General features: G+C 40.4%; 1 protein-coding gene across 6 annotated transcripts in view; it reads left to right on the top strand.

Moving 5' to 3' along the window:
- PMM2 (phosphomannomutase 2) overlaps positions 1-22,393 on the top strand; it is a 48,935-nt gene that overhangs the window by 23,285 nt on the left and 3,257 nt on the right. The window contains exons 8-9 of one of the 6 annotated variants that reach the window (XR_012061054.1): positions 3,769-3,895; positions 8,569-8,827. The exons of 4 other annotated variants lie outside the window; for them this stretch is intronic. Coding sequence is in view for 1 of the 2 variants with exons in the window: in XM_072942246.1 (XP_072798347.1) it covers positions 3,769-3,774 (6 nt within the window). In the remaining variant the exon portion in view is untranslated. Of the gene's footprint in view, positions 1-3,768; positions 8,828-22,393 lie in introns of those variants that run through there. One more of the 6 variants, XM_072942246.1, reaches the window with a different exon arrangement.

Genomic DNA, 22,393 nt, shown 5'->3' with positions numbered 1-22,393 from the left:
GTGGGTTTATTTCTGGGCTCTCTGTTCTGTTCCGTTGGTCCATATGTCTGATTTGGTACCAACGCCATGCTGTTTTAATTACTGTAGCTCTGTAGTATTGTCTGAAGTCTGGGACGGTTATTCCTCCAGCTTCTTTCTTTTTCTTCAGTAATGCTTTGGCAATTCTGGGTCTTTTTTGATTCCATATAAAATTTTAGGATTGTTTGTTCTAATTCTGTGGAAGGTGTTCTGGGTAATTTAATAAGGATTGCATTAAATCTGTAGATTGCTTTGGGTAGTATGGCCATTTTAACAATATTAATTCTTCCAATCCAAGAACATGGGCTATCTTTCCATTTCTTTTAGTCATCTTTAATTGCTTTAGTCAGTGTTTTGTAGTTGTCCACATATAAGTCTTTCACTTCCTTGGTCAGATTTATTCCTAAGTATTTTATTTTGGGGGATGCAATTTTACTTTTTAAATATATTTTTATTTAAGTATAGTCAGTTTACAGTGTGTTAATTTCTGGTGTACAGCACAATGTTTTGGTCATATAGGAACATACATATATTCATTTTCATACTCTTTTCCACCATAAGTTACTACAAGATATTGAATACATAGTTCATACTGTGCTACACAGTATGAACTTGTTGTTGGGTTGTTTAGTTTTTTTGTTATTCAGTTATGTGAGCTGTATGTATAGTCTGGAAATTAAGCCTTTGTCAGTTACATCATTTGCAGGTATTTTCTCCCATTTTGTAGATTGTCTTTTAGTTTTTTTATACCTTCCTTTGCTGTGCAAAAGCTTGTAAGTTTACTTAGGTCCTATTTGTTTCTTGTTGCTTTTATTTTTATTGCTTTGGTAGACTGACCTATTTTCTCTGCTAGGAGATTTATTGTGTCCTGTCTTAAATTTATAATTTAAGTCCTTAAGTCATTTTGAGTTTATTTTTCTGTATGATGTGAGAGCTTGGTTTACATGTGGCTGTCTACCTTTCCCAACACCACTTTCTTCCCTATATATTCTTGCCTCCTTTGTAGAAGATTAATTGACTGAAGTTATGTATTATAGCACTCAATTCTGTTCCATTATCCATATATCTCTTTTTGTGTCAAAACCATGCTGTTTTGATTACTATAGCTTTGTAGTATTGTCTAAAGTCTGGGAGCATTGTTTCCAGCTTCATTCGTTTTCTTCAATATTGCTTTGACAATTCTGGGTCTTTTGTGATTCCTTGTAAATTTTAGGATTATTTGTTCTATTTCTGTGAAAGATGTCCTGGGTAATTTGATAGGTATTGCATTAAATCTGTAGATTGTTTTGAGTAGTGTGGCCATTCTAACAATATAAATTCTTCCAATGCAAGAGCATAGGATATCTTTCCATTTGTTTAAGTCATTATTAATAGTCTTTATCAATGTTTTATAGTTCTCAGCGTATAAGTCTTCATCTCCTTGGTCAGGTTTATTCCTGTAAAATAAGTAATTTATTTTTTTAATAGGATTTTAAAAAGGGATTTTCTTTTCACTTTTCTGATATTTGTTAGTGTAAAGAAATGCAACCAATTTCTTGCATTTTTGTAACCTGCTGCCTTGCTGAATTCATTTATCAGTTCCAGTAGTTTTCCTGTGGAGTTTTTAGAGTTTTCTATATGTGGTGTTATGTCATCTTCACATAGTGACAATTTTACCTCTTCCCTTCCAGTTTGGATCACTTTTCTTTTTCTTGTCTGATTACTATGGCTAGGTCTTCCAATACTATGTTGATTAGAAGTGAGAGTGGGCATCCTTGTCTTGTTCCAGATTTTGCTGGGAAGGCTTGCTTTCAGCTTTTCACCATTTAGTGTTCATGCTGACTGTGGGTTTCTCATTTATAGCTTTTATTATATTGAAGTATGTACCCTCTATACTCAACTTTGGTAAGAGTTTTATCATGAATGGATGTTAAATTTTATCAGATGCTTTTTCTTCATCTGTTGAGATGGTCATGTGGTTTTTTTGTCCTTTTAATGTGTTGTATCACACTGAACCATTTGCATATGTTGAACCATCCATGTGACCCCTCAAGTGAACCTGACTTGATCATAGTGTATGATCTTTTTTATACGTTGTTGGATTTGGTTTCCTAATATCTTATTGAGAATATTTGCATCTATATTCAAAGATATTGGCCTGTAATTTCCTTTTTTGGTAGTGTCTTTGTCTGGTTTTGGAATCAGGGTAGTGGTGGCTTCACAGAATGAGTTTGGGAGCATTCCCTCATCAGTCTTTTGGAAGAGTTCGAGGAGGATCAGTATAAGTTCTTTGTATGTTTGATAGGTTTTGTAGAATTCCCCATTGAAGCCATTGGTCCTGGACTTTGTCTGCAGGGAGTTTTTTATTACTGATTGTTTCACTTCTAGTAATCAGTCTGTTCAAATTACCTATTTCTTGATTCAGTTTTGGTGGACAGTATGTTTCTGGAAACTTGTCCATTTCTTCTAGGCATATAATTGTTTATAGTATTCTCTTACGGTTTTTTGGATTTCTGTGGTATTGTTGTAATTTCTCCTCTTTCATTTTTTTCTTTATTTGGGTCCTCTCTCTCCTTCTTGGTCAGCCTAGCCAGAGGTTTGTTGGATTTGTTTACTCTTTCAAAAAAAAAAAAACAGCTCTTGGTTTTTTGATGTCTGTTTTATTTATTTCCTTCCTGATCTTTCTTTCCTTCTGCTAACTTTGGGTTTTGTCTGTTCTTCTTTTTCTAATTCTTTTAGGTGGTAGGTTAGGTTTTTCTTTTTGAGGTCGTTCTTTTTTGCTCTGTGTCACTATGAACTCCCTTCTTAGGACTGCTTTTGCTGCAATTCATAGGTTTTATGTGATTGTGTTTTCATTGTCATTTGCCTTAAGGTAAAAATACCTTAATTTCCCCTTTGATTTTATCATTGGCCCATTGATTTTTTTAATAGCATGTTGTTTAATCTCCATGCAGTGTTTTTTTTCTCATTTCTTTCTGTCCCTGATGTTGGGTTTCAGGCCTTGCCCCCTCCCCATTTTCTTTGCTCCTCCCCAATCTGGAGGACAGGTGTTGGACAAGAAGGGGAGCAGTGTTTTAGTTAGGTTAATCATGAGCTCAGCAGAAGAATTTAGTTTCAGTCTCCAATCCTGTTTGATCCTTCCCTAAATCTCCCAGGAAATGAGGTGGCAACCACTCTGGCTACTTCCTGCTGAAACAGGGCGTAGTCCTACCTCAGTTTGGGGAATGGACACTGAATTGGAAATATTCCCAAGTTCCAAATCCTAGATCTGGGTCTTGTAGGATGAGACCTTTCTCATTCCGTGAGGATGCAGGAGCATAAGCCTGAAAAGCAGTCTGGACCTGGCACTTTACAGAAGACTTGTAGCCAGGCAGCCAGTTGTGTACGTTTACCTAGTAGGTTTTCACTTTGGATGTGGTATCAACATATATGTGATAAGAACTATGGGCTACTACACGTCTCCTTTTTTCTGCTAACATCTGATCTAAAACAGTTTTATTGTCTAAAAATTTTAAGTTATATTGACTAAAATAAAATCACAGGATGTGAGAGTTGCGAGTTTAGTTTCATTTGGGACAAAATGAGGACTGTAGCCCAGGAGACAGCATTTGCGATAGCTCTGAGGAGCTGCTCCGGGGGTAGCGGGGAGTTAAGTATTATATATGATTTTAGTGAAGGCAGGTGCGTGCAGTCAGGCACACATTTAGGCAGAGGCTCGCTGCTAGTCAGGAGGAGCAGATGTCACTGTTAATGATTCTAGTGCTTTTCTAGATATGAGGAGACGCAAGACTTTGGGCTCATAAAATCTTCTGAAAATATCTGTCTGAAGACCTGTTCTGCCAGTTTTCTCAGAGCAGAGAGACCTCATTCCTGATCTCCATCCTGGACTCCTTTCAAGGTGTGTTGAAGGTCAGTGGCTGCAGCAGCTCATGATTTAATCATTGTACAGGTAGGCGGCAAGTGCCAGGGTGATTGCCTCTAAAGCGTTAAGATAGTGAGTGCCAGTGCTTATGAACCCCTTTGGTCATAAATTTGATCGTGGCTGGGGAAGCATTTTCATGACCATTTCATTCCGTGGTACTAGGAATGCTTATTCCTAGGTCAGGGCAAGATTTCGCTGATGAGTAACAGCAAACTGTGTAGCCTAACAGTAGCCAAACCTTCCTGGGCCACCTGTTTCACTGGTCTGTCATGGTCCAGGTAAAAAGAAATTCCATCTTGTTGCTTCTTTCCATGTCCAGAGTTACACTATGACAGTCATTTACCTCATACAAATATACATCGGCTTAACTGCTTCAGGTCACCTGGTCATCATTTTATCAGAGGCTCAGTGACACGTTTGGTAATGCAAGAAACAATTTTGCAAAACAGACATAATACAGCTAGCAGTATTAGTAAGGTCATAAGAGAGAATTTAAGCCAAGAACTAACATTAGGTGTGGCCTGGTATATCCCCGAGTCGTCTGACTTACAGTCTGTTGTGTACCAGTCCTTGTCTTTAAGGAAAATGTCACACAGGCATTGATAAGACACCCAGCCCAATGTCCTGGTGTTATGAGTATAGTTTAATTATTCCGAACATAAAAGGAGTCTTTAAACTTAAATGATCATAGCCTGGTGTTAACCACATAAGTCCATCAAACAATTGAAGGAAGTTATGTTCCTTGGCTGAAATTTTGCTTATTGCTTGAGTTTGAGTAACTCTAAAAGAAAATATATTTATGGCCAGGGTCAGAGCAGGTATTATTAATTGGCCAGGTGAGGGGATCCCACCTGGTAATATCAGTAGTGGCCTGAACATAACTATAATTTCTTTTCTTCTAGAATAAATGTCCTAAGGGTCATTCAGTTAGAGCCCTGGAGGGGAGGGAAATCCAGAGGTAACCCAGAAGTACTGGATAGAGGTAACTGACCGTAAACCTGACAACTGGATTAACTTTAACTCTGCATAAGATTTTGAAATACATTTAGTTTATAAGCAGCGGTGTGAGCAATATTCAAGGTAACTGGTCTACAGGCCTGGACTCTATACCTCAGATGTTGTCTTCTCATCCTGGTCTGGTAGCTTCTCCTCTGAGCTGTGTTTTAAGGAGATTTTGAGGTCAGCAGTCCTCTCTATAGGCCAGTCCAGTGCAGGGGCCCTTTGTAAGTGGAAGTTAATCCAAGAGTCCGTTCCCTTCAGTTCTGCTGTGCATGAGTTAGTATTTAAGAGTACCTGATAAAGGTCCTTTCATCTAGGTTGGGGACAGTCCTTTAAATTAGGTCCTTTCCAGTATATAAAACCCTGGTTGCAGGTCGAGGGACATCTGATCTTCATCCAAAGGCAGATTACTGAGATAAGCTTCAGAAACAAACGTAGAGTGTTCCTTTTAAAAATTCAGTTAAACTTACACTAATGTAATGTAACAGCAAGGAGCTGTCTGGGGAGTGAGCCTTAGGCAGCAAATCCAGTCCTCCATTAACACAATTAGCGTTTAATATTTACCAAAACGTAATCTTTTTCTCTTTAAATTTCCCTCATTTCTACCAAATAAAACCAAATTAAGACTGACCTGGTTGCAAAATAAGTCTGGTTTCAACAAACTTGGCCTGATAATTTATATAAGTGTAATTGATCATACAGATTTTTCTTTTCTTTTTTCCCTCTGATTGGCTTTCCTGGAACTTTTATAAGGCCTCTCAGGGCCAGGAAACCTAAGCCAAGGGCTTGTCAGATTTTGCCTTACAGGTTTAGGTGAATTCCTCTCTTCTCCTGGTCCCCAAAATGCCTTTGAGATGCCTGCCCTTGTTAGGAGGTAGCCTTCCTAATTTGCCTTTTGAAGCTTCTGGGAAACTAAGAGTTTACAGTCTCTGGAGGAATCAGCTAGAAAAGATAAAACGTTTCAGTTCTGCTTACAAAGGTTTAATTTACCGAATTAAAGTCATAATTAGCTTGAGGGGAAGGGTTTCTTTATATCTGGAAAACACAGTTTAAAAGCCAGTAATGTTTCAGACAGAAACCATAAAATTATAACCATATTCACCAGTTCATTCAGTCCTATGTAACTAATCCTTTCTGTTAAGTTTTATGAAACCGTCAGGTTTTCCATTAGAATTCTTTCACTTCTTACCACAGTTCAGCACCCTGTACTTATCAAAAAGTCCTTTCTACAAATCTTGAAGAAGAATTTTTGCAAAGGAATCAGAATAAAGGCAGAATTGTGACTCGCAAAAGACTTAAGGCACGTTTAAAATCTAATTACAGAGAAAGAAATTTAGTTACCGCTGTGACAGACATTTTAAGATAACTAGAACTATGACATAACCAGGACATACCAGATTTTTAAGGAATCCCTTATAATTTCTAGAATATTTATATTAATAAGATTTAGTAGTCATTTGACAATACTTCCCATTTAACATGCGAAATGAACCTAGTTAGTTTATTATGTCTCTTTGGGATGTTTCAGGGGTCCTTTGAAGCATCCCAGAGTTAGCTGGAGACTTCATTACAAAGAAACTTCATTACAATTTGATTTGATACCAAAAGGTCTTAAAACACTTGGTCAGATAGGATCATAGGTCACTATGGAAACAATACTTACTTAACCAAGGTGATAAAAGATTTCAAAGGTAAATATGGAAAGTTTTAACAGATTTCCACTTAAAGGTAAGAGAAACTTTACAATATTTTATCAAAAGCAGCTTAACATTTTTAAAAAACTTGTCTTCAACAGAAAGACTAAATTCATGTTTTACACCAGCTTGCTTTAAAAATTCATTTATTCAGTTAAATTTATTCTAAACTTAGCTAGTCCTGACCAGTGCACAAAACTGTTTTCTCAGGGTTCTTTTTCCACAAACTTTCCATCATTTTCTGTATCCATATTAGTTTGTCCCTTATTTTTTTCCATCCAGAAACAGCCAGCTCTAGGATGAACCTACTTTATCTTTTAACAAAACGCAATTCCATTCCTCATGACTTTTTTTTTTACTGAAAATACATATTCTACTTTCCTACTATTTACTGAAATGTTTATTTTTAATAGCTTTAATTACATATTTAAATTAGAATCCTCAACTCTTAAAAAAACTTAATTCCTAGTGAAAACTAAGGAGTAAGCAATTATGAGCTGTGTTTTACACTAGCATTCTGTAGACTAGCAAACATAAATACCAATAATAATTTGTAAAAATGTGCTTCTTTATAGAAAATATGTTTGGCACCAAACATTAATAGCCCTAAATACTTTCAGTTCCTCCGTAAAGGAAGCCAGTGTTCAGTGATTAATATTTCAGTTTGGAAATGACCTAGCTATTCAGTGAACTTCCATCATTTAACTTAATTGAGCACAATTCTAAAATTTTAAGTTACCAAATATCTGGAGAGATTATTTTTAAGTAGACATTTCTAAACTAATTATTCCTAAATAAGATCTTATTTCTATTAAACCTAAATACAATAAAAGTATTATACTTAATGTTGATAGTTCTAAATACATGTCTATATTAATAAAATCAGCAAACTTTAATACCAGGTATTAATGTAATACTATTTCCCAGTTCACATGAACCTGAAATTCATTCATATTTCTAAGAATCTATATAGGCAATTTCCTTTAAGCTAATTAAGTAGAGCTGGTTTATAAGTTAATTTGATACTACCATCCAAAAGGAAAGACATATAACATATTATATATATAATACACACAAAGACATAGGCAGACGCAACCAGAAATCTCACAGCTTTGTTTTCTTTGTTGTGATAGTGATTCATGCCCCCCGCCCCCCGCCATACTCAGGAATTAGAGGTGGTCTAGATGAGTGTCCTTGAGGCCCTGGTCTCAGGCCACAGGGAGAGAAGAGCAAGTTCTCCCAGAAGGACTTGTCCTCTCAGGGTCAGAATTCTGAAGTCCCCCATCCCCCCCCCAGCTAGCATTCACTACCAGCTGTGTACACAATAAAGAGCCTGCTTTGGCATTTTCAAGGCAGTTTTCCTTTAATTCTCAATTAAGTAAGTACTTGCAAGTGTAAGTTTTGTATGTACATACACCTGGCTGGGGTGTTAGTCGGAGGCTGGCTTTTTACTATTTCCCACTTTAAAGTTGAATTTGTCAGGGATAAAATTTACTAGTGAAATTGTGTGGTGGCCAGTGTGCTGCTTGTGAGCTTAACTCCCCTAGGCATCACCCAAGAGCCGTCCCAGCCCTCTCCAAGGGCTCGGATCGCCCTTCAATGGTCTGAGACCACCATGGGTGCTCGAGTCGCTGAACAGTTCTGACACGACTCCTGGGTGAGCAAGCCTCTGAATTAATGAGTGGGCTTCCGTACGGGACCAGCGTAGGAGGACTCTGCCTCCACCACTCCCGTAAATTTCTCAGGTGCCCAAGAAAGCAGAGCTGACCGGGAGGAGTCCTGTCCCTCTTCTTGGGAGCAAAAGCCTTTATGTAATATTTTCAGTTTTATCTTGACAAATTCTATTGAGGTAGACAAATTGAGGGAAAGTAGCAGATCCGCCTCTTCCCTAACCACTCAGCCCAGGCGGCTCAGTCCCTTTCTAACTGACCAAACCCAGCCTGTTCCCACTCCCAGTGTCTCTCGGCTGAGGGGCCAGGTACCTGTTACACACCGCCAAATAAAGCTCAGCACCGTCAAGCAGTGTGGGAGAGCCAAGATCCAGGAGACCCGCCCGAATCCGTGTGGCCTCTCCGAGGAGGCGGACGGGCCCAGGAGTCCTCTCCTGGCAGCGAGGCCCCAGCTCCTCGTAGAGTTCAGGCAAGGGCGAGATGTCCGCTCTGGGTCCCTGTGTGGTCGCCAGAACTGTCAAGTGAAATAAAGTTGCACAACGTGAGAGTGGTGAGTTACGTTTTATTTGGGGCAAAATGAGGACTGTGGCCTGGGAGACGGCCCCTCAGCTCTGAGGGACTGCTCCAGAGGGGTGGGGGAAGGGCAGTGCCACACATGAGTATAGTGACGGGGGTGCGTGCAGTCAAGCCCGCGTTTAGACAGAGGCTTTGCTGCTAGACAGGAGCACATGTCACTGTTAATGGTTGTAGAGCTTTTCTAGATCTGAGGAGATGCGAGAATTTGGGCTCAAAACCTCCTGAAAATGTCTAACCCTCTGAAGGCGTGTTCCACCAGTTTTTCCCAGAGCACAGAGCACCCCATTCCTGGTCTCCACCCTGAACTCCTCTCAGGGTCTGTTGAAGGTCAGCGGCTGCAGTGGCCCGTGATGTAATCCTTGTAGAGGTGGCCGGTGAGTGCCAGTTTTTAGCTGGCAGTTACAAGAGGAGACCCTCAAGTCATAAGGTTGCAGATGCCATCTGCCAGCAGACACAGCTTTGAAAATGTCCAGTGACATCCTGAGTATGATACAGCCCAGAAAATTAGAGTTCTCAGCAACACAGGAAGATATCCAAAATCACACCCACAATGGCCGCCCAGTTCCACCCTGGACTTCCGAACCACAGCCACTCCCTTCTGACCTTCAGCTGCATTCTCCTCCTCAAGGCCACAGCAGATGTATTAATGCATGTCCAAAAGGCCATAAAGCGGGCCGCTCTGGTCAGTACAGCTTAAGTCAAACCATGCATGAGCCAGAATGACTTCCCCATACCTCAGTATGTGTAGATTTTTCCATCATTTCCCCATTTGATTACAAACCTCTCAGTAGAAAGCATGGGTGATCAAAATACCTGTCTGTGGGTGCTGGGGTGCTGGCTCTGGCCCCAGGTTCAGATCGTGTCCCTTGGTGCCAGGCCTCCTTTGTATCTGCCTAGTTATCCATGGGGCGGGGGCGGGGGAGACTAATCTGATATCATGAACAGGCTCAGAGGTATGTTAATGGGGAAGCACTTTATAGACCATACATTTTATCACTTATATCCAACTGTTACACAAGTGTCATACGTGTGCTTTCAGCAAGTGACTTTGAACGTTGTTATCCATCATGAGTAGTTATGCTCTGACAGCTCCATTAGAGAATTCTCTTTCTATCCTAAGTTTCAGGGACAATACTGATAGGGAGACAAATATTTGGTAAACAGATCAATTTAAAACGTAGATCAAAAGCCAATGATATTTCACTCACCTTTTGGCGGCGGGGGGGATTATGCTTGTTTGTTTTAGTGGAGGTACTGGGGATTGAACCCAGGCCCTCATGCATGCCATGCATGCTAGGCATGTACTCCATCACTGATCTGTACCCTCCCCCAAAGCCAGTAATATTTCAGAAAACCAAAAAATTGTAACCGTATTCATCAGTTCACTCAATCCTAGGCAGTCAGACCCTTTCACCTACAGCTTTATGAAATCAGCGTCTTCCCTAGACTCTGTAAATATCTTGCCCAGTTTGGGAGCATGATCCCAAAGAAACCTGTACCTGTCAAAAAGCACCCCCCCACACCCCACCCCCATGAATCCTGAAAACTAAGTCCTGCAAAGCATCAGCCCAGCTGTCCACAAGTGACATAAGACCCAAAAAGCCAAGGCAGAAGACCCCATCACAGTGCCCCTGACACAGCTCCGTCAAGTCGCTGTGACACGTGGCCCTCCAAGACAACCACCAGAGTCATGACTGACAGCAGTATACCAGGACACACCCACACCCCAGAAACTCCAGACAACTCCGAGAATATCCACGTTAACACCACTTACCCATAACGTATAACCTGGGACAGCTTATCACTCATTTGACAATGTGACCATGTAATTTAACATTCCAACCAATCCTAGTTTGTTTGGTATTTTTCTCTGAGATGTCTCAGGGGCCCTCTGAAGCACCCCAAAGTTAGCTGAAGCCAAAAGTACTTTAACTAGAATTTGATAGGAAGTTTGTCAAAAATATCAAGGGGTTTCACACCATCTGTCATTACTTAGACCAGCAGTCTAAGTAAACTTGTTCTCGTACAACAGAGAGGAACTAAAATCCAGTCCTGCCCCAGCCTACTTTTAACAGCAAAATCCATTTACCTAATTAAGTGTAATCTAATTTCAGCCTGACCGACCATGCACAGAACTCCTTTTTTAGGGCTTCCTTTCCACAAACCCTCCAAAACCTTCTGTATCCACATTAGTCTGTGCCCTATTTTTTCTCCCATCCAGAAATGACCAGCTCCCTTAACAAAATGCCACTCCATTTCTCACACCTTTCTCACTCAAAACATATATCCTATTTTCCTACTGTACGCTGGCATGTTTCCCTTATTATTTTCAGCAATGACATGTTTAAATTAGAATCCTCAATTTCTCAAAAAAAAAAACTTAATTTCTAATGAAAACCAAGAAGCAAGCAACTATGAACTGTTCCCTGCATTCACTTCCAATAACTTCCTAAGCTTTATCCCCAATGACTTGACAATTTTAAGTAATTTAACATACCAAATAAGTCTAGTTAGCTTAATCTCTCTCTTTTGGATGTTTCAGGGGCCCTCTGAAGCATCCCAAAGTTAGCTGAAGGTCAAAAGAACTTTAATCAAAATCTGAAATTTGGGAAGCTTGTTGAAGTTTCAAAACACTTGCTCACATAAAATCGTAGGTCACCGTGAAACAATGCTTAACTCGACCAAAGTGACAGTGGCTTCAAAGCACAGACACACAACCTGTTACCAAAAGCAGCACTCCATAAGAAACTCTGTTTTCTTGACATAGAGAATCAAACCCCAGCCTCGTACCAGCTTGCTTTTAACAAAAATCCTTTTAGTCAATCCTGACCGTACACAAAATTCTTTTCTCAGGATTCCTTCTCCACAAACCTTCTATCACTTTCTGTATCATGTTTTATCCCTTAATTCTCTCCTCTAGAAACTACCAACTCTAAGTAACGAAGTGTAATTTCACCCTTTATGCCTTCTTTTGCTGAAGACATACACTCTGTTTTTCTACTGTATACCAAAATGTTTTCTTCATCATTTGTAGTAGCTTTAATTATATATTTAAATTAGAACAGTTAACTCTTAAAATCCTTAATTTCCAGTGAAAATTAGGCAATAATCAATTATGAACTGTCTTCTACATTAGCGTTGTGTAGGTTGACAAATACCAATAATAATTTCTAAAACCATGTGCTTTCTTATAGAAAATCCTAGGGTGGCACTAAGCATGTTTATTAGTAGTTAAAATACCTTCAGCTTCTCTGCAAAGGGAAGCCAGTGTTAACTAATGTTTTAATATCTTTATTCGGGAATGACCTAGTTATTTAATAAAACTCTCATCATTTAACTTAATTTAGCACAACTAGAATTTTAAGATACCAGATATCTACAGAGATCATTTTAAGCAGACATTCCTAAGAAATATTTTAAAGCATTTATCCAAAAGCTCTTATCTCATTTGCGTTTACTTAGAATTTTATTACAGCAAATTAATATTTTTGACAAAATCTGCAGCTATAACAAGATCTCAACTGACTTTCATTAAACCTAAGCACAGTAAAAGTATTATACTTAATAGTGATGACTCTAAAGACAGGTCTGTATTAATTAGATCAACAAACATAAACTAAACTTAAAACCAGGTATTAACTTAATATTGAATATTTCTCAGTTCATGTGAACCTGAAAGTCAATTTGGCCAGTTTTGTTTTTAGAAATAATTTAATTTGTAAGTGCTTACTTTTAAGTCAATTAAGTAGAGCTCTTTTATAAATTTAATTTTGATAATATTTCTTAGGGGTAGAGACATCTCATATCTGTAATATGTACACAGACATATAAACAGACAAAACAGATCTTATAACTTCACTTTAAAACTTAAGTTATGAATATTAGGTATTACAATATAAATTTACTGCTTATAAATAACAGTTGGAATAAATTGAGTTTGCTTGCATAAATCACTAAGGCTTAATATTTATGGAAGAGACACAAGATTAGTATTTGTCCTTGCTGGAGAGGGTGTGGAGAAAAGGGAACCCTCCCACACTGTTGGTGGGAATGCAGTTTGGTGCATCCATTGCGGAAAACAGTATGGAGATGCCTCAAAAGACTAAAAATAGACTTACCATATGACCCAGCAATCCCACTCCTGGGCATATATCAGGAGAAAAATATAATTCAAAAAGACACCTGCACCCCAATGTTCACAGCAGCACTATTTACAATAGCCAAGGCATGGAAACAACCAGAATGTCCATCAACAGATGACTGGATAAAGAAGTTGTGGTGTATTTATACAATGGAGTACTACTCAAGCCATTTGAAAAATGATAAAGTAATGCCATCTGCAGCAACATGGATGGCCCTGGAGAATGTCATTCTAAGTGAAGTAAGCCAGAAAGAGAAAGACCAATACCATATGTTATCAGTTATATGTGGAATCTAAAAAAAAAGAGAAATGAACTTATTTATAAAACAGAATCAGACTCACAGACATAGAAAACAACCTTATGGTTACCAGGGGATAACGGGGTGGGAAGGGATAAACTGGGAGTTCGAGATTTGTAGTACTGACTAATATATGTAAAATAGATAATCAAGTTCATACTATACAACACAGGGAACCATATTCAGTATCTTGTAATAGCTTATGGTGAAAAAGAATATGAAAATGAATACATGTATATTCATGTCCGACTGAAGCATTGTGCTGTACACCAGAAATTGGCACAACATTGTAAAGTGACTATATACCTCAATAAAAAAAAAAGATTTGTATTTGTCCTTGATAAGGTCTGAAGGACTTGTCAGAATGTTGAGTTGTTTTTTTTTAATAGACTATTTTTAGAGCAGTTTCGGGTTTACAGCAGAATTGAGCAGAAAATACAGAGTTCCCACATAGCCCTCCCCACCCACACATACACACTCCCCTACCCTCAACATCCCTCATCAGTGTGGCATCTTTGGTACAATCAATGAACCAACATGGACACATTATTATCAACCAAAAGTCCACAGTTTACATTAGGGTTCCCTCTTGATGCTGTAGATTCTATGGGCTTTGACAAATGCATAATGACATGTAGCCACCACTATAGTATCATGCAGAACGATTTCATCACCCTAGAAACCCCTTGTGCTCTATCTGTTCTTCCCTCCCTCCCTCCGTCCCTCTCCCCAAACCCCTGGAAACCATGGTCTTTTTATTGTTTCTGTAGCTGTGCCTTTTCCAGAATGTCATTTGGTTGGACTCATACAGTTTTGTAGCCTTTTCAGACTGGCTTCTTTCATTTAGTAATATGTCTTTTAAGTTTCTTCAGAATGTTGAGTTTTAAAATGCACCCAGTTTTTTGTTTTCAAGTTTTAGCTCATTGAGCTCATCAGGCTTGTCTCAGGCTGTTTGTTGTATTTACATTTCTGATTGTCTTGACAAAGACAGTTGGTTTTAGTTCCCCAAAGAACCAGTCTGTCACCTAGGTTCAACTACATCTTTTTTAATTTGCTTTTTTGTATCAGTGAGATTTCTAAATAAAGAGTTTTATGTTTTAAAACTTTAGGGTTCAAAGGGAAGGGTATAGCTTAAGTGGTAGAGTGCATACTTAGCATGCATGAGGTCCTGGATTCAGTTCCTAGTACCTCCATTAAAAGTAAATAAATAAACCAAATTACCTCCCCTGCCCCCCCCAAAAAAAACTAAAAAAAAAAAAAGTTAGTGTTTAGTTTATCTTGTCTTCAAAGGCTTGCATAAGGCATTTAATAAAGCCCCTCTTTCTTGAGTTTACAAGTTAAACCCAGAGCAAATCTCTATTATTCTTATTAGCCCCTGAAGATCAGTTTTTAGTTCTACTTTATATTATACGGCTGGGTAACCCAGTTGGTTTTCTTTAGTATGTTTTAATTGATATTTCCTGAGGGGCAGGTTTATGTCCCCAGCCTTATAATACCAAGCAGGGGAAGTACTCCCCACTGAAACATGTCTATCCCACAACGTAATTAAGCAAAAGAGGTTTATATAAAGCCTATTTAAATATACCAGTTTTTATAAACTTTTATCTCAATTTTGTCAACTCTTACACCTTTTAGTTTTTATTAGTTTTCAATCAATAAGTCTTGTTTTAGAAGGAGTCCTAGAAGCCTTTTTTTTTTTTCTCCTTTCTTTTATCTCTTGTCCATTTTATCTAATTTTATAGAAAAATCTCTGGCATCCCCAGGGGAGTTTGAGCCAAGGGACGTAGGCCCTTGTCAATCTTTAAATCTGATTAATTGGTTTAACTGTTGCTCCAATTGTTGGTCAAGTATCTCAGTGTACATTTTTCTTTGCCAGCCCTATAAATATATGTATTTTAACCTGGGGTAAAGAGAGTGGGCTTTTTTGAACTTTAATATTGGGGAGCCATAGGGGGTCCCTTTGGCCTTTTTAACCTTATGTACTGTAGTATCAAAACCTTGTAATTTAATCAATAAATGTCTGTTTTATTTATCCCACTTTAAATAACCATCTGAAAAATGTTTATCAATTTGGGATAAATCCCTTATAGATTTTTTTTTTTACCTTAAGAAAAAAAAATCTTTTTTTCTACAGTCTTTTTCCAGTTACTCAACCTAATAAACATGAATTATTCTAATGTTTTTATTAGCATCTCCAAAACCCATTGAGGGGAAAGGGAGAACACAAAGAAAGCTTTCCAAACTGCTGCTGCTGCTGTTGTTTTAAACTAAGGGAGTTCTTAGGGTAACCATTAGATATATTTTTTTTCCACCTTTAAATCTGATTGATTTTTATAGGTACCAATAAAATAGCTATTTATAATGAGAGCTCTCTAAAATTTTACCAATTTAGAAGTTTCTCCAGTTTAAAGGATCCATCATCTGGTCATCAATGAGAGATATGTTAGTAGTGATTTTAAACCAATAAGACAAAGAGACTTCCCCACAAAAGAGTAGGGGCTTCAAACGTTTATTTTCCCCAAAAAAGTAAGGCCTTCGTGGTCCAGGCTGATGCAAAATGCCTCAGAACTGGTACAAAGGATTGCTCAGAATCCCAGTCTCTTTGCATGGCTGCCATATGTATACCATACTTGTACCTTTTGGATGGCAGAGACCGTTTTTTACACACACACACACACACACAAAACACCCAGAAAAAGATAAAACATTTGCATTTCAAGGGCACAGGAGGAGAAATGCAAATTAACTGTATACGCAATAAAAGAGCCCAGGCTTAGTTACTTTCAGGGTGAGATTTTCTTTAATTCCCAACTAAGTTGTAAGTTTTGTACATACATAAACCTGGCTGAGGTATTAGTTGGAGGCTGGCAATCTGTTGTCCTTTTTCTTTTGTTTTAAAAGTTTATTTTCCATTCTACGGCCAGTTTGTCAGAATAAAGTCACTAGTGGGTTTCTCTACAGGGACAGCCGCACGGCATGAGGCCTTTGCCTCCACCCCTCCGGCCAGTTCCTCAGTCACCTGAGAACGCCTTGCTGGCCAGGAGGAGGGTCCCATCTTTGGAGCCAGATGGCTCTCATAAGACTTCAGTTTTATTTCGACAAACTATTAAGGTAGCCAATTCAAGGAAAATGACAGGCCAGACTTCCCCCTAAGTACCCAGACCAACCCTACTCAGGGTTTTGTTTTGTTTTTTTCCCTTTTAACTTCTTTTTTTAAGAAACATGTAACTGTTCTTTTAATTACAAAAGTAACAAAGGAGTACATTTTTAAATAATTCACATAGGTTAAGTAATAAGTGTAGGATGTAAAAAATAAAAATATTTGACAGCTTTCCATGCCCCTTCCCAAATGCCCTCCTGAAAGTCACCAATATAAGGCTGTTTCCTTCTGCTGGGCAGACAATCAGTTGTCCCGCATACCCATACTCTTTTTTCTTTTTTTCCCCCAACATTTTAAATCAACTGTACTTCAATGAAAAAGCAAACAACAACCAACCCATTTAAAATACGGGCAGAAGAACTGAACAGACATTTTTCCAAAGAGGAAATGCAGATGGCCAACAGAAGCAGGAAAAAGTTGCTCAACATCACTAATATCAGGGAAATGCAAATCAAAATCACAATGAGACACCATCTCACACCTGTCAGAATGGCCATCCTCAAAAAGAACGCAGATACCAAACGTTGGCGAGGGTGTGGGGGAAAGGGAACCCTTGTACACTGTGGATGGGAATGTAAATTGGTGCAGCCACTATGGAAAACAACATAGAGGTTTCTCAAAAACCTAAAAACAGAACCACCATATGGCCCAGCAATTCCACTGCTGGGCATATATCCAAGAAAAACAAAAACATTAATTCAAAAAGATACATATACCCTGCTATTAACAGCAACGGTGTTTATAATTGCCAAGATAGGATAAATGCACATGAATGGATAAACAAGATGTAGCATATACTTGTAATAGAATACAACTCACCCACAAAAAAAGGATATTTCGCCATTTGTGGCCCTCCATTCATTGTTTGTTTTTTTTTCCCACTTCAAAAACCAGAACTTTATAACTGGCATAAACATTTCCATTGCATCAAAAACAAAATACCTAGAAATAAACTTAACCAAGGAGGTTACCTATACTCTGAAAACTGTAAAACACCAATGAAGGAAATCAAGGATGATACAAATGGAAAGATTTCTTGTGCTCTTGCATTGGGAGAATCAACGTTATCAAAATGGCCGTGCTACCCAAAGCAATCTACAGATCCAATGCAACCCCTGTCAAAATACTCATGACATTTTCCACAGAACTAGAACAAACAATGCCAAAATTTATATGGAACCATAAAAGACCCCTGATTGCCAAAGCAATCTTTTGTGGGTCTTTTTTTTCTCTCACTTTATTTTAATTCTCTTTTCTTATGGTTTGATGACTAGAGAAATTCCTTTTAACATTTGTTGTTAAGCTGGCTTTGGTGGTGCTGAATTCTTTTAGCTTTTGTTTATCTGTGGCTTTTGATTTCTCCATCAAATCTGAATGAGAGCCTTGCTGGAAAGAGTATTCTTGATTGTAAATTTTTCCCTTTCATCATTTTAAATGTATCGTGCCACTCCCTTCTGGCCTGTAGAGTTTCTGCTGAAAAATCAGCTGATAACCTTATGGGAGTTCCCTTGTATGTTGTTTGTTGCTTTTCTTTTGCTAATTCTAATATTTTCTCTTTATCCTTAATTGTCGTCAATTTGATGACTGTGTACCTTTGGGTTGATCCTGTGTGGAACTCTCTGCGCTCCCTGGACTTGGATGACTGTTTTCCTTCCCAGCTGGGGGAGTTTTCCGTTACTACCTATACTCAGTGTAGGTAATAAACAAAATCTTCCCAGTCTTTCAACTGAGGATAAAACCACTTAGTGTCTAAACTGAATAAAATCTTCCCAGTGGCTTTCACTGAGGATAATCCAGAAACTAAGTTTCAAGGATAACCTATTCCTCCAGACAGAAATTTAACGCCACTGAATAAAACTTAGGATCATCAACCAATAACAGGAGATCCTAGAACCAGGAGAGACTCACCCAAATTCATCTGGACTCCCCGAGGAGGCGGATGGGCCCAAGAGGGAGTATGCTGGTACCAAGGCTCTGGACCCTCTTAGAGTTCAGGCAAAGGAGAGGAGTCCGCTCTGGGTCCCATCTGGTCGCCAAAACTATCAATTGAAATTAATGCGCAGCCCAAAAGTTGACCATTGCGTTTTATTTGACGGACATTTCTGAGGACTCAAACCCCTTCAAGCCTGGGATGACAGCCTCTCAGATGGCTCTGAGGGGCTGCTCCGCAGAGGCAGGGGAGAAGCCATGTATAGGAGTTTTTACAACAAAGACCAGATAGTCGGAACATTGTAAGATTATTGTTTACTAAAGAAAACCAGACATCTCAAGTTAAAGAATTTAGCACTTTTCTATGTATGGGAAGGCACAAAAATTTGGGCTTACTAAAATCATTCCTTTGCTACGCACCTAACTCTCTAGGGCCAGTGTCCGGTCCTTTCACGTCCTGCTGCCTGCTTGCCCGCATCGTGAGCTCGCTGGGGGCGGGGAGGGGGGCAGTGGCTGATGAATTCATGGCCTCGGCCTTCTTTGTTTACTGTTATGGCTTGCAGTATTTTTTTGTTCACAATACTTAGAAGTATTTAACTTGTAAGCCCTTACTTTTAGATCAATTAAATAGAGCTCATTTACAGGTTAATTTTTCATGTAAAGATAGAACCAGAGATCTCACAGCTTCTTCACTTGATTTTTTAAAAACTTTTTTCCCAGGGGGCAAGAGGGTATGTCTTAGAGGTAGACTGTGTGCTTAGCATGCATGAGGTCCTGGGTTCAATTCCCAGTACCTCCATCAGAAGATACATAAATAAACCTAATTACCTGCCTACAAATAATATAATTTTTAAAAAGTTAAAAAAATAAAAATAAATGAAAAATAAAAATGAAAACTTCTTCCCCTTGGGAGCCCAGGTAACTCATTATATCTCAAAGGCACGGGAAGAGGAATGCAGGTTCCTCCTCTGCTTTTACAAAACGCAATCATCTTGGCTATTTTCAAGGACTTTTTTTTTTTTCAGTTCCCAGATATCCACTAGACAATAACATGTATCTATATATCATGTGCTTACATTCACACACCTCACTTTCGGCAGAACCTAGACACCCACTCACATGTCCCCAAGATAAAAGCCAAATTGCAGAAGGTCCACTTTATAATAGCAGAGCCATTGCGGGCCAGCGTTCCCCAGATCTTAGGCAGTACTGAGCCCACGCAGTGTTACTGTACAAAACAGCATTTTCTTTTATTTGTGGGAGCAGGTGAAGCCAAAGCAATAGGGAAGGATACCCTAGTATCATCACACATGAGCACCAAGGATGTCTCACCCCCCCCCCAGTGCTGGTCCTGACAGACAACAAACATGGTTCCACAGACAGAAGATCAGAGGAGGTGAGGCCCAGAATTTCCACTTCCACTCCCAGATGGAGACTTCCAAAGTGGCCTGAGTCCTGAAAGAGAATGGACTCAGAGCGGCCCCCCCGTGAGCCTGGAATGGTTCACTTGCCAGAAGGGAACAGGCCCAGGTGGAGCGGGTAGAATTTCCCATCGTGCACAAGCCGGAGCGGCTCACCCTAAAATGATACACACAAAAACACAAACAACAAATAAGCTTAGGTCTCACAGACAGAAAATCAGAGGAGATTTAGTCTAAAACTTCCACTTCCAGATGGAGGCCTCCAAACAGAAGGGCCCAGCTCTCAAAAGAGAACAGACCCAGCGTGGCTCACTTCCCAGTGGGAATGAGCCCAGATGAGGAGAGAGAATGCCCAGCCTGCACAAACTGGAGCCACTCACCCTGAGGCCACACTGAAGGTGGATGGGAGCTCCAGACGTTTCTCGGCTCCAAACAGCCTTGGGCCGGGGTGGCCAGCGCCTGCTGGGGAGTCCTCCCCGTTGCCTGGAGGGAGGTGAGCTCAGGCAGCTGCTGGGACCCAGGGAAGGGGCTGCCCCAGGCTGGGGTCGACCCGCCACAAGCGCAGACTCCTAGGCTGGTTTCACGAGAATTGTTACGGAATGCAAGCTCATGTGCCCCGCACATGAGACCAAAAAATACTGAAATGTTGGGAGTCTGGAGCAGAGAAAGATCTGCCGCAGGGCCGGGCCAGGAGAACAGCTTGCTCATGCTCAGAAACCCCAAACTCCCAATGGGTTTCAGCTGAGCCTTTTTAAAAAGGCAAGGTGAGGGCAGGGCATCCCACGGTCTGTGATCAGCTGTGCACAATTCTCAGACTGGTTGATTTTAATCAATCCTTAGGTGCCAGAAGGCCTGGGGGCTCTGTGCTCCTGATCAAGTAGTTAATTTCTTCCCTTTGGATGTGGTCTTTAGCATCTGAAAAACTCAGGACATATGCATGAGATACTATTAGCTGGGTAGGTCAGAGAGAAGCTACAGCAGAGGACATGGGGGAGGGGTCTGGCCAGGAAGGCCCCACAGGGTCCCGCTCTGTTACAAGATTTGTTGGGTTAATCCGTGAGAACTCACGCCTCCCTCCTGAGTTGGTGAGTGACGAGGGAGTGAAAGTGTTGGGTTTTTCTGGACAGAGCAGGAGTTCCTTCTGCCTTCATTAGGTGCTCTGTGCTGCTTTCCACCCACCAAGCTGTTCCTAAGAGAAATCTGACTTTTTAAATGATAAGAATTGATTTCACATGTACTGTATAGGATCTGCTGGCCATGAACTCAGAGCCATCTAAACGACCAGAATCACAGGATGTAAATTCATGAGGCTGGCAGGCTTCCAAGCACTGGGAAAGCACATTCCCGGATGCACCCCAAGGTGGTGGGCTCCCAACGTGACTCCCCACCCAGTGCACCTTGGGCCCCCAGCAACGGGCCCTCTTGAAGTCTTGAACTTCACCTCCGCCTGGGGAAGCCGTCTGCTTGGGGCGTGGGTGGTTCCTTACAAAGATGAAAGCCGCAGTCCTTTCAGGTGTCAGTCCTTTAGAAGGATGTCAGGTTTTCCACTTTCTCCATATCAGCTTCGTGCTTTGTGCTTTATGAGAAAAACCCTTTCTCTGCAGTTATTTTCATCATATGTTAAACCGGTTGATTTTTTCCCCAAGACTTTGAGTTAGGCTGCTTATCCAGTCTGATGAGGAAAACATAGGAAATTCCATGAGAAGAAAAGCAGGGCTTTCCTGCAGGGCTAGGTGTGGTGGGAAGGCTGAGACTGGTGGGACTGGGGCGGGAGGTGCAGCACAGACTGGGGGATGCGCAGGGACAGGACCACCACCTTCCAGCCGCACAGACTGGGGGACCCGCAGGGACAGGACCACCACCCTCCAGCCGCACAGACTGGGGGACCCGCAGGGACAGGACCACCCCCCCTACCCCCAGCAGCATGGCTGGTGAAGTAATTTGTGAAAAGACTGGGAAGCCACACTAGCCAAGCGCCGATGCTGATCCCAGGACTGGTCATCGACTAACTGCCCTGGTGTTTAGGGCATAGTTCCACCATCATCCTCATTTCAGGGACGGGGAGCCACCCACAACACTCCTCTCATCAGTGCTAGAACCAGGGTCCAAACCCAGGCCACTGGCTCAGACCCCAGCCACATGGGGCTGTGTAAACTTAAATGAATCAAACTCAAATAATCTCACTTCCTCTGTCAGGTCAGGGATAGACCGTGTCCATCGTCCCCGAAAGTTCCGAGCGCTGCTCTGGACCGTCTGCCCTACCACAGTCCCCTGTGACATTAGAAAAGTCTGGGCACAGTTCAGGCAAATCGATGGCAGTGAGACTTCTGTCACCCCCTGTGCTTGCCTGCTTTACAGACAAATAAGCCTTTAGACAGATCTTCCCGGGAACATCGTGATTTCTTGCATTAGGCATAATTACATGTTCCAAAGTGAAATTGCAGTTCAAGGAAAGGTGAGAAACCCTTTCTGGGTAATGAATGACAGTACTTGTTTCTTCCTCTTCTGGAAACTGAGAAAAAGGTAACTGAAGACATCTCCCTGCGCAGTCAAATCGCAAAGTCCTCGTTTCTCCCGGGGTCGCA

Source organism: Vicugna pacos, chromosome 18 (assembly GCF_048564905.1).
Source record: "Vicugna pacos chromosome 18, VicPac4, whole genome shotgun sequence".
Classification (NCBI taxonomy): Eukaryota; Metazoa; Chordata; class Mammalia; order Artiodactyla; family Camelidae; genus Vicugna; species Vicugna pacos.
This window is presented reverse-complemented; position numbering and strand designations above follow the sequence as displayed.